At 41.0% G+C, this 13933-nt stretch overlaps 1 protein-coding gene across 1 annotated transcript; it reads right to left on the reverse strand.

The window, feature by feature from the left end:
* Positions 1 to 9733: 9733 nt before the first annotated feature.
* On the reverse strand, positions 9734 to 10315 carry LOC125229115 (histone-lysine N-methyltransferase SETMAR-like). The gene has a single exon (XM_048133895.1). It carries the CDS (start codon positions 10313 to 10315, stop codon positions 9734 to 9736), a length of 582 nt encoding a protein of 193 aa, XP_047989852.1.
* Positions 10316 to 13933: the final 3618 nt, after the last annotated feature.

The raw sequence follows: 13933 nt of genomic DNA on the forward strand, positions 1-13933 counted from the left end.
GAAGTTTCTCGGAGACGACACGAAGTTGATGGAACATAAGCAGCTTCAAAATGCAAATTTCAGAGCTCTAAAAAGATACGTGGAAAGTATTAGCCTTGATACAATAAGTGAAAAATGGGAAATGGCCAAAAGGCTGCCCCATTTCTGGCACTAAGAACATTAAAACAACTGGCAACAGACGATGGAAAAAAATACCCTTTAGCGGCAGAAGTCATAAATAATGAGATTTATGTTGATGACATTTTGACAGGAAGTGACAACTTAGCCCAAGCGCTAGAAATCCAAAACCAATTGATAAGCATACTCAAGGGAGCCGGATTTAACTTAAGAAAATGGATGAGCAATACACAAATTTTGCTGGAAAATATCCCGGACGACAGCATTAGTCCCACCGTGGTCGACTTCAATAACGCCCATACAACAAAAACGCTCGGGTTACAATGGCATCCCGCACGCGACACCTTCTCATTTAAAAACACGCTTAATGACAAACCCAAAGGGAAACTCACAAAACGCACTATACTATCCGAAATTTCAAAAATATATGACCCCTTGGGATTCCTGACACCACTGACAATAAAGGCTAAAATCCTGTTCCAATCTACATGGCAATCTAACTGCGATTGGGATGATGCCGTATCCGAACAAGTACAAAATGACTGGCATAAATTTACCGCTGACATACATGACATAGAAAGTATAGAAATACCCTGATGGCTGGGTGACATAACACATCGTTTCGAGATATATGGATTCTGCGATGCGTCCGAAAAGGCTTACGCGTGCTGTATTTACGTCCGTACGACAGACGTACACAACAAATCGGTCGTGACATTGATCGCCGCCAAATCCCGATTGGCACCCATAAGTCAAAGTCAGAAGCTGACTCTGCCTCGATTAGAGCTGTGCGCCACAGTACTTTTGGCACAACTCATGAAGAAAGTGATTCAAGCTTTTAAATGGGAACACATACATGACAATACTTTCGCATGGTCCGACTCTATGATTGCCTTAAGCTGGCTCAAGGGCGATCCTACGAAGTGGAAGACGTTCGTAAGCAACAGAGTCAAACAAGTGGTCGACGTTATTCCTGGTGAGCATTGGAACCATGTCAAATCAGAAGATAACGCCGCCGACTGTGCTACACGAGGCCTCAGCGTGTCCAATTTGAAAACGAACACGCTGTGGTGGCAAGGCCCTCAATGGTTACAACATTTTGACAACACATTTCTTGACAACCACATAAAACAAACAGACTGTGAAATCAAACCAAAACAAGCGAATGCTGTGCAATTAGAGCCTCCGTCGCTAATAATAGAATTGCTAAGTACGCATAACAACATGACTCACATTGTTAGAGTGCTAGCCTGGATTTTGCGCTTTACTGACGTAACACGTGCGACACAGCGGACTGTGCACGTTAAGTCATTCTACTTAACAGTGACCGAGTTACGAATTGCAGAAAGGGTCATTGTCAAGCACATTCAACATTACGACTTTCCTAACGAGATAAGGAAGTTACAGGCAAACAAAACTGTCAATACAAATAGCCCCATTTTGAAACTCAATCCGTTTTTAGATGAATACGGTATTCTGAGAGTTGGAGGCAGGCTCGCACAGAGAACCTCCTATAGAGTGGCAGTCTTGTATATTTGGTTCGCGATACGAGTCACCAGTGTTTGGGGTGCGAGGAGCGGGCGGGGAATGTGTTAAGCGCGCTGTGATTGGCCGTTTCAAGGACGGCGGGCAGTCGCGCCAGATGAAAAGGGACAGAAGTATGACTGTCCCTCTACTGACGCGTAAGTGGCCAATGTAAGTTGACCTATGCCGGCTCTGAATAAATTATAAATATGACTTATTTGTGGAATGTAATGCCGTCTGTTTTTAAATTTGAGCTTCTTGTTACCTTTCCACACCATTTCACACTACAGGTGGACATCTTTAAGGCATCAAAATACCCTTTTCCAATTTTTTTGTGCGAAAAACACGCGCTGCTTTCGGGTCTGTTACTTGGTCGATACTGATCGGGCACGGCGAGCGCCCGCGCTTATATCAGTGCAAATACTAGGAAGGCTGGCCACAGCGAGTCGTCTTGTAATAGAATAGATGTCTATAGGGGTTGGTCTGTGCAGGCTCGACAACTCATCTTTACAGTACTCTACAAAACATCCGATGATTATCACAAAAAATAGCAAATTGACACAGTTACTAATAAACAGAGCACATACAGAAACCCTCCATGGGGGTCCGAAGCTGACCCTATCACATTTACGGTGCAAATACTGGATCGTCGGAGGGTACCAAGCAGTAAAAAAATACCTTCATCAATGCGTTACTTGCCGAAGATTCAACGCCGCTAAGCAACAACAAATCATGGCTGACCTACCTCAACCGAGAGTGACAGTATCTCGACCCTTCTTACACACTGGGGTCGACTTTACAGGTTTCGTTGACATCAAAGCAAACAAGGGAAGAGGAATAAAAACATTAAAGGCTTACATAGCGGTATTTGTTTGCCTTGCGACAAAAGCCGTACATCTAGACTTGGTTTCTGAACTGAGCAGTTACGCATTCCTGGCAGCTTTCCGACGGTTCTGTGCACGACGTGGCGAACCAAGAGATATGTACAGCGACAATGGCACAAACTTTGTCGCCGCGAATCGACAACTCCAAGCAGAGCACAGGGAAATACTGCGCAGCATGGATACAACAGTAATAAATTGTCTTACGAACAAAGGCACCACCTGGCACTTTAACGCCCCAGCATGGCCTTCAGCAGGGGGTCTTTGGGAATCCAGCGTACGCAGTACCAAATATCATTTGAAGAGGATAATTGGAGAGCAAAAACTAACATACGAGGAGTTCTCGACTTTATTATGCCAGATTGAGGCATGTCTGAATTCGAGACCACTGTGCCCATTGACGGAAAACATTGAAGACTTGAAGTGCCTGACACCGGGTCACTTCCTCATTGTGGGCGAAGCCCACCTGACAGCCCCTGAACCAATCAATTCGGATTACGATCTCAGGAAGAGATGGCAACTAGTACAAAAAATTACCCGTGATTTCTGGCGCGTGTGGTCCCAAGAATACTTACAGCAACTACAAGCAAGAAATAAATGGCAGAAGCCCACAGAAGATTTACAGTTGAACGACATCGTATGCATCCGAAGCAATCAACCTGTCGCAAGATGGGCATTAGGTCGAGTAATTGACACCCACCCTGGAAAGGATGGACACACAAGAGTGGTAACCCTAAAAACAGAAAATGGCATCATGAAACGGCCAATTGTACAACTAGTACCACTGGTTCATAATTCAACCACTAACACAAAAAATGACAACGAAGTTAACCACTCATCATTCACTACCACCCATACCAAACCTTCCTCGCAAACACGCAAGATGTCCTGGATGACGCTCTTATGTTACATCCTTCTGCTCCTCATGACACTAATTCACGCCTGGCACTCAAGCCGAACTAAAAACCTTTAAATTAACTCCGTTAGAGACGGACCGGACGTTGTACTTTGACAAGATATCTGACATGCAAGAAATCAAAGATGATTGGAAAATAGTTTTATACTATAACATGACAAACTATTGGCAAAATATAAATGCATTGAATACTTATGTGACACAGATAAAACGTTCGGCACGACCCGAAATGTTAGAACAATTCCACATTATTATCAACCAGCTCGACCAAGACATGCAAGAGTTGCGTTATTACAATACATTACTTAAAAATCAACCCATGGAAACTCATCGATATCGACGAGGGCTAGCCGATGGGGTGGGATATCTTGCAAACTCCCTGTTTGGGGTACTGGACCAGCGTTTCGTCGAAAAATATGAAACAGACATCCGAATGACACAACATAATGAACAACATTTATTACAATTAATAAAGAATCAGACTAGCATAATCGAAGCCGAGGGCAACATTCTAAAGCGCAACGAGCACACTATGAACAAACAATTTCGGATTCTTACTGACCACTTAAACAGACTAACAAAGGAAGCAACCCAAGAATATACTCAACACGAAAATGCATTGCACATTATGACTTCCTCTATGGCAGCGAACGGAATCTTTCAACATCTGAAAAACATACAACAAACCGTTATAAATACGTTGACCAACATCTATCATGGTCACATCGACGTCCATCTCTTATCGCCCAAACAATTGCAAACTGAGCTAAACACAATAGCTCGCCATCTGGCCAGCAAACTGGCTCTTCCGGAGATTAATGACAATATACGCAACTTATACAAGTTACTCCAAATCCAAGCTCGCTTAACTGACCAATATCTTATAATAGAAGTAAAAATCCCTCTGCTAAGCGATGAAATATACGAAATTGACCGCTTAATAAGCATTCCGCAGCACGTATCACCCGACAACGTCATACAGGTTATTCCCGGAACCGATCTAATCGCATTCAACATTAACCAAGATACATTCATACCAATGGAAAGCACTGATATCAACAGGTGTACCCAAATGAACGGAAAAAGGTATTATGTCACTTGAACAATCCCATTTATGACGTACAACAAGGCAAATCCATTTGCAACACAGAAATACTAAATCATCAAAAGAAGCATGACTCGTACTGCCATACGGAAACAAAACCCTGCGCCGACAAGTGGTACAAATTGCATAAACAAAACACATGGCTATTCGCCTGTTGCGAAGAATGCTTAGTTCGCATCTTATGCCCAGACGGTCTGGCGACAAAAGTACTTCATAGCAACGGACTGATTCAGCTCGACCAAGGTTGTGTCTTGAAAGGCGACACATTTATGCTATACGCCAACAAAGATTACATCGAAGAAGCATTTACTGATTTAGATCCCCACAATTTATTACTCGAAGTGTCTCCATTAAATAATGTACTGAACACATCCCTCGCTCAGATGACTTTCCACAATGAAACACACGAACAAGAGTTTCAACAGCTCCATCGGGATATACAAATGCTTAAATCCCAGTCCCAAATTGAGGAGATGTCCACTCATGATCGATATCAATATATTACAATCGGAACATCCTTGAGCGTCAGCATTCCCGTACTGGTCATCCTGTTGTACACATACCACAAATATCGAACGGGGATCTGGAAATTTGAACGGCAACCCCCGCTTGACAAAACGAACCAAAGTGATAGTGATAGTGAATGTGTTTATACTGAACCAAAGCCAAGTGCGCGAAAACATACAACCCCTCCGACTGAGGTGGTTTTTGACTCAAGTACTAATCTCTAAGTACCTATAGTTCCTAAGTAAAACTTACTTTCTATTATGCTTCAACCTACTAGCACTACTAAATTCTAATAATTTTAAATGATTTTAATGATTTGTAATGATTCTACCTGCACTTAATTTTACCATAGTTTACATTCCTGTACTTTACGCCGCGTCTTGCGTGTGCGACGAACCCGCGACGGCGACGCGATGCGATGCGATGCGACGAAATCAAACCTTCTATCTCTATGGACTTGTCTTAGGTGGGCGACGGAACGCGACGGCGATGCGACGCGACGAACTAGCGATGAACATGCGAATGTTAAGCGACGCGATGCGATCAAACCGCTGTGTTCATATGGGAGTGTCTTGCGTAAGCGACGGCCCGCGACGGCCCGCGACGGCGATGCGACGCGATGCGATTGCGGCCTGGCCACGGACTTATGTCTATAGCGATTGTCTGCGAAAATATTAAAATTTAAGTGCGAACTAAAAATCATCGCGGTACCTAGATGCACCATCATGGCTTAAGCGCGGTGCTTGGGAAGTTCATGCCACGTACTTCATCCGCCGTGTCGGTGCGGCAGCGGCATCGAGCGGAGGGGACGGATTCAAAATGGTGTTAACCGAAATTGCTCGTCAGTGCCTTGAAAGCAGCATATTTCAGGCAGGCTATTTTAAATCTGAGAGAAGGAGTACACGAAACTAACAGACGTCGCTGTACACATGGCGAATTTACAATTTTGTATGAAGAATACAGAAAGTACCCGGAGAAATTTTACGAGTACACCAGAATGAGCATCGAAACTTTCGATTACATACTCCAACATTTGGACAACCATTTACTTAAACCGAAAGTTACTTCAAAAAGAGTTTTAACTAATCCCCAAAAGTTATTTCTCACGTTAAGATACGTAAAAAGATTGTATATCTTAATATAGAAGCGCTTCCGAGTCCATTTCGCGAGCGAATCGTCTAATAATTTTTGGTCGGAAGCGAACCGCCCGATACGTGCCGCCAATATCGCTGGTCGCGCCGCTGTAAGTCGTGGCGTCGTCCACTAGCCCGGTACGTTTGTTTCCCCCGCGCGTCGCACCGCGCGCCGCTGCCGCCCGCCGCTCGACAAAATTCGCGCGCGTTGTCGCCAGCGGCGGCGGTTCGTGGCATCCTAAATGCGTTTTTAGGCTTTTGTTTCTCCCGCTCACCGCTCGCCGCTGCCGCTGCCGCAATTCGCGCGTGTCCGTGGCCAGGCCGTGTATCGTATTTCCGGTAAGTAATTGTTAATAATTTTATAATGTTATGCATTTGTGGCCAAAATGGCTTCCTAACTTACTAAAAACATTTATTTTCTAGAATAATTAAAGTAAATTCCTTGATTTGGTCTTACGCAGTTTGTCTCTTTCTCTCGCGCTATACTAGTAATGAGCGGACGGCGACAAAAGATGGATGAAGTGGAACATAGTTAAAAATGGAATGATGGAGTCGCTAATTTATATTTTTTGTAAAAGAAGCCTATTTGATATTATTAGTGTATGTATTTATTTATTATTATGGACCAATAAGTCTGAAATAAATGATTTCAATTCAATAATATTAATACATATCTTATAAATTACTTTAATTATAAAAAGAAACAACCCGGGAACAGCAAATTCGTTTTTAAGTAATAAAAAAGGTTTTTATTCCAGATTCCCAAAACAAGACGTTGAAAGGGGAAAATGGCGCAAGATTATACATAGCTGAGGAGCGGAGAGAAGATTTACCCACACAAAGCTTTGAAAGAAATTACGTAGAATAATAAATTAATGTCATCATTCAATTCTTCTTTGTTTTAATAGCTACTTAATTCATATTCTCCAAGTGCACCATCCCTCACACACACCACATACAATCCCTCAACTGTTTACCTTCACATAATCGCTACACATACACTCACTACACGCACACACACACATATGTTATATATATTAGACGACCGGTCTGGCTCAGTCGGTAGTGACCCTGCCTGCTAAGCCGCGGTCCTGGGTTCGAATCCCGGTAAGGGCATTTATTTGTGTGATGAGCATAGATATTTGTTCCTGAGTCATGGATGTATCCTATGTATATAAGTATGTATTTATCTATTTAAGTATGTATATCGTCGTTTAGTACCCATAGTACAAGCTTTGCTTAGTTTGGGGCTAAGTTGATCTGTGTAAGGTGTCCCCAATATCTATTTATTTATTTATAAACATACACACACACACACACACACACACACACACACATATATATATATATATATATATATAAATATATATATATATTTAAACAGTTTTTCGCAAAAATACCGCAAATTTCCTCATTCTCGCCTTTCATCTCATAGCGCGACTCCCATGATGCCTCTGTCCATCCTCGTTCCCAATTTAAAAATGGCGTTTAGATTGTTGCAGCGCGAACGAAATTAAACTTATGTTGGTTGCAATAAGACGTAGATTTGTTTAAAAATATGCATACCTGCGATCTGCGGTCATAAAATTTTATGGCTTTCGCGATGATCACATTCATTAATGTCATAACCGCCAATTGCTTGCATTTGAAATTGAACTCTAAGTACTAAGAAATAACGTTGTTTTTGTAAAAAAATTAAAGTAGTTTTTACTACATTGCGAAGTTTTCGTTTGTCAACTAGACGCACACATTTGCAACTAAGCGATCGGACACTTTTGAGTGTCGAATTTGTAGGCGATAGTGTATCTAGGGAAGTTTAAATCGATGCTAAAAATATGAAACACTAGTGCGATGACCTTACGATATATGTACTAGCACTTGACTTTGGTGAATAGGATCACAAAATTAACTAGTTATTATAACGGGCTCGTAGCCTAGCGGTTTCGACGTCTGGACGCCGCGCCAGCGGTGTGAGTTCGAACCTCGGCTGAGGCATGCTTTTGCAGTTTTATTTTTGTTTCTTTTATTTTCTATTATTTGATTGTTTACTTTTTTTCTTTCTGTAAGAATCTTCATTCTTATTTTTATTTTATTTTTAATAACTCCGGCTTTTATACTAACAAGGAAAGGTACCCATACAAAAAAAATGTAATTAGACTACTCTTTAAGGGGCGTTCATTGTAATTCCTGCGATTCCTGCATTTATTGTAACTCTTAAATAATAATATTATCCTAAACCAGAACTTCTTGTTGCCATATAAAAAAAAATACATATAAGACATACCTTTGTGTCGATAGATATTTTTCAGTACAGATGGTGTTTTTTTTACGCACTAGTGCGAGAAGTGGTTTATTATATGCCAGGTCGAAACTTCGGAGGCTCATCTGTACTGTAAAACGTCGTACGATACACGTGCGAAAAGGAAATTCGTAACTCGTGTCGATTTAAAACACTCCCTTCGGTCGTGTTTTAATTTATCGCCACTCGTTTCGAACTTCCTTTTTTACGCACTTGTATCGTAATGTACTATTTTAAAGCACATAAAATTCGAATAAAATACACTGCTGACATGGGCCGGCTCACTGCTCAGTTCAGTCTGCGCCCAGCGCTCATAGACAGTGGACCTACGTTCGATAGTCCGGCGCACCGTGCTCTCGTAAGCGTAAGCAGCTAGATAGTTCTGAGAAGTGCTGTATAGGTACTGCGACTAAACAAATCTTGATCCTGTTGGTGGCAAACAGGCATACGGTCCGCCTGATTTTTACACATGCAATTTTATCCAAGAAATTTTACTTGAAATCTGATGAGAGTTTGAATTAGTATTATATTTCGGGACCAGGGGACCGATTTTTGAGTCTCACGCGTTCGAATTCAGAAAATTGTCACTGAAAATACTAAGCAATTCACTGTTTTTAACCGTTATTTTAGTGACAAATCCCATATGTGAGATTCAAAAACCGGCCCCCAGGATGAGGTTCTGGTTTTCATGGTGGAGTCAGGATATGGTCAACAAAACTGCTATTTTACTCATAATAACTCCACTATGTTTGGGCTTATTACATTTGGGCTGATGAGCAGCGTCGATCTCGATGATGTCCAAGGTCACATGATCGAGTCAGGAAATGAATAACAGAACTGCTATTCTACTTATCGTAACTCGACCATGTTTGATCTCATTAGCCGGGCCAATAACACATGTAATTTTTTGCACACAGCTCAGCTCTTTGAAACTGTTTATTTTAAGTTACTTACAATTAGTAGGTACCATATAATAATAATATATTCTTATCTCTTGTAAACTTTACAAAAAAGTTAACACATGAAACCAAAAGAATTGTTACTAGCAATTAAATTCAAAACTATCAAGATCATTCTTGCCTGTGTGTTGCGTTACCGGTGGCTCGCGTACCGAGCACCAACGCCATCTATCAATCACGAAATTGATGAACGCTCTAAGGAATAAGGGCTCTTAGTGTAGTGGTTACGAGGGGTGATCCAAAAGTAATGATAATCAGTATGAAAGACACATAAAATGTTTAATAAAATAATTTATTTTTCTACGTAATCTCCTTCCAAGTCTACACACTTGGACCATCGTTTCTCCAGACTACGAATTCCTTTAAAAAAAAAATCTTTTTCTTGACCCTCCAAAAATGCCTCCACAGCGGCCATTACCTCGCCATCATTCAAAAATTTGTTGCCTCTAAGATCTTCCTTCAGCCGTGGAAAGAGATAAAAGTCGCTGGGGGCTAGGTCTGGCGAATATGGGGGGTGTTCCAGCAATTCGAACCCTGAATCACGGATGGCAGCCATCGCAACACCGGCCTTGTGGGGCGGTGCGTTGTCCTGGTGAAACAGGATGCCAGCTCGAAGTTTACCCCGCCGCTTTTCTTTGATTGCCTCTCTCAATCTGCGTATTTGGTCAGCGTAGTAGGAGCCCGTAATAGTGGTTCCCTTTTCCAGGTATTCGATCATTATGACTCCCTCAGCATCCCAAAACACTGAAGCCATGACCTTACCAGCGGAGCTTGCTACCTTGAATTTCTTCGGTGTAGGGGACGACGCTCGCTTCCAGGTCATGGATTGCTGTTTGGTCTCAGGATCGAAATGATGGATCCAAGACTCGTCCATGGTTACAAACCGACGCAAAAATGTTTCGGGATCAGTTTGAAATTTTTCAAGATTAGACTTCGAAATCTCACAACGTATTTTCTTTTGTTCAGCCGTTAACATTCTAGGCACCCAACGAGCGGAGACTTTTTTCATATGTAATTCATCAGTTAAGATTCTTTGAATGCTGCCATACGAGATGCCTGTGAGCTCAACTAGATGCCTGATAGTCATCCTTCTATCTGTTAAAACGAGATCATTAATTTTTTTTACGTTTTCTCCAGTAAGGGCGACAGATGGACGGCCTTCGCGGTGTTCATCTTGAGTGGATGTTCTTCCCAAGTTAAACTCCTTTGACCAGCGTGCCACTGTAGAATACGGCGGAGCGGACTCCCCCAGTGTTCCCACTAATTCAGCGTATATATCTTTAGTACACATTTTTTTCAAACAGAAGTATTTAATAACCGCTCTCACCTCAGTTTTCTCCATTTTTGCGATATTGTTCCGACTGCTTGTGAAAAAACAAATGCAACTCTCTGACAGATACATATTTTTTATTTTTATTTTTTTTTATTTACTAAGGAGTCTTTGTGGACAGTAACGGCATACCTATTTATTTTAATCCGATGCAAAAAGTATTCAGTTATCATTACTTTTGGATCACCCCTCGTATGCCAGTCGACACTAGATGGCAGCATTAAAAAACACTGGGTTACACTGTATGACATTTTTTCATTTCAACATTAAGTAAATAGCATTCGTTATAAGTAAATAGTATACGTTAATTCGTAGCTCAGTTTTGCCGTGAAGGACGGACAAATAAATAGACACACACACACTTTCCCGTTTATAATATTGGTATGGATTAAAATAAACATTAAGTCAATAAAAACAAAATGCAGTATTATTGTGTGCTACTTAAAACTTTCCCTGTTAGTATAAAACCCAAAGTTCTTAAAAAAAATTACAAAGTAGAATCTTAGAGAAAGAAATAAGCAGGTAAACAAAATCAAATAATCCATACTGATTAAACTGGAAAGTGTGTGTGTGTCTGTTTGTTTGTCCGTCTTTCAAGAGAAGCCGCGGGCAAAAGCTAGTAGAACATAAAAGAAAAAAGTAAATAAAAATGCAAAAAGATTGCGTGAGCTGAGATTCGAACTCACGACACTCATGGCGCAAACGATTCCACCTAGAAGTCAAACCCGCTAGACCATTTGCACATTGTGAAAGACGGCGAATCTTGTGATTCTAATCACCAAAATGCTAGTGCCGAAGTTTCGTGCGATGGATACGCGATGACCTTGAGCCATCGCCGTCGCATCGCGTCGCATCGCGTCGCATCGCGTCGCGTCGCGTCGCGTCGCCCGTCGCTCACGCAAGACGGAGCGTTAGTCTACACTAGTTTTAACTAATTCAAATTATCAACAATTCTGCGTCCCTTTCCGAGGCGGCAGTATGTACAAAGATGTACATTTTTTGCAACTATGCATATGCACTCTGACCCAAAACAACATCTTAATGCAACTGATGCATCTGGACTTTGTCCAAAAGTAGACCGTCATTTTGCATACACATGAAAATCTCCCACACAACCTAGTTGTAATTAACCATAAGATTTTGTGTATTCACATTACATTTTTTACCGTGACAGTAAACACAACTATTCAGATTTTATGCATTTTTGCTGATACCCTGTCGCCCGTACCTTGACATTCTCTTACAGACTGTGTCTCAGATACAGAGGTAAATTTTTATAAAATTCTTAACAAACAATTAAGTTCATATACATTTCAAATATAGTCTCAGTAACAGAGGTAAAATACACACTCTGTCTCACTAATAGAGAGAAATGTGACGATAAAATCGGAAAGGCTAATCTCACTTATAGAGGTCTGTTTTGTCTCACTAATAGAGGTAAATCGGTGCGAAAGTGTCTGGACCACACCTTGGGTCCCAACTAAAGAGGTTTCTCACTTATCCAGGTCTCACTTAACCAGGTTTCACTGTATATAGCTTTTCAGTTGAGTACCATGTTTAGGCCACGAAGCTTGCCTAGTAGACTTATAGTACAGTCAGCTGCAGAAAAAAGTAGACCCTCCTGCTTTCAAATTTGTATGCAACGGAGCTCCCATCGAATACACCGTCGTCGAAGACGATGATGATGAGAGTATTTTAGAAATAGAAAATAATCAGGAATTTAATTTATAGGAATAAATGTGCCGTACATAAATGTGTTTATATATTTTTAGGGTTCCGTATGAGATGGCAACCCGTATTCCACATACGTGAATACGTGCTTTACTAAGTAGTTATAAATAGGTGATTAAAATTGCCATCGGTTAAAAGTAATAAATTTTTCCCCTCACTAGCTCGGAAACACGTGTTTTGTCCTTCAATACCGGCGGGTAAAAACGCATTTTATCCACTAGTGGGTAAAGTAATTTAACCTTGAATAAAGTCAAATTAACTGCTTTAAAATTGATAGAAGTAGGTGAATCTAGTAATAAAGATGATTTACCACCTGTGGAACTACTGGAAGCAGTGATAAATGCATTTTTTGCGTTGTAGTTTCCTCGCTATAGTGAGGGGAAAAGTTTTGTGTTACACTCGGGTGCAAATGTATTTTACTTCTCGTGTGTTAAAAAACTCGCAAGTTCAGGATTCTATTCTCGAACCACTCGCTTCGCTCGTGGTTCAACTATAGAATTCTTTCACTTGCTCGTTTTTCAATTCCACACTCGGCGTTAAAATACAACTTTGCCCCCTTGTATAACAAATAACTATAAAATGGCTAGCCGAAAAAAAAGGGCGGCAATAAAAGTAGAAAGCAGGCTGTTTCCCATTCTCGGATTGCTCAATATTTTAGTTAAAAGATATTCTATAGAAATTTAGAAACAAAACCCATTATAAGATTTATTTATGAGTTTACTGGAACAACAGAAAAACCGCTATCGCACAATGCACACCGTACGCCAAACCTATAACGTAACCATACTCTAATATGGTATATTATTCCATACAAAGTCTACTCTCCTTCGTAAACTGTTTCCAGGACATCTGGAGCCCATGTGTCAAGGCATTTGACCATGACCGTACCATTCGTTGCAAAAGGGACAGCGGGGGGTCCTCTGAAGCCCTGACCACGCCGAGAGAGACAACGTGCACCGCTGCAGTAAGAGAGAGCGAGACAGCGCACCAACCAGAGCCTTGGAAGGGATAAGGTCCCATAGAAGAAGCGTTTGCGCAATCCTTATATTATTGTTAATAAAGTTGATATTATCGTAACTATAAGTAAGTTGGTTTAGTAGGGATTTCAGTCAACACGAGGGATGAGAGTAGCAGGACGCAGGACACTCTGATTTTAGACTCCAAGAAAGACCCAAGTCTTTCCAGCTTTGTTTCAATTTGTTCCCTGATCATATATAATTGTAATAATTGTTAAATATTAATTTAGTAGTTATAGTAGAAAATAAAGCCAGTGGTTCCGGATCCGGCGATAAACGAGCTAAGTACCTCTTTTTATCCAAACAGCGTCTCAAGTTGTATTTTAAGTAACACAACATAAATATTTAATTATCTTTGTCAAGTGCAAGGCAAGTTCAACTCTTGCTTTATAATCTGGATTTATTGTTGGGACAG

The sequence above is a fragment of the Leguminivora glycinivorella genome, chromosome 8 (assembly GCF_023078275.1).
Source record: "Leguminivora glycinivorella isolate SPB_JAAS2020 chromosome 8, LegGlyc_1.1, whole genome shotgun sequence".
Taxonomy (NCBI): Eukaryota; Metazoa; Arthropoda; class Insecta; order Lepidoptera; family Tortricidae; genus Leguminivora; species Leguminivora glycinivorella.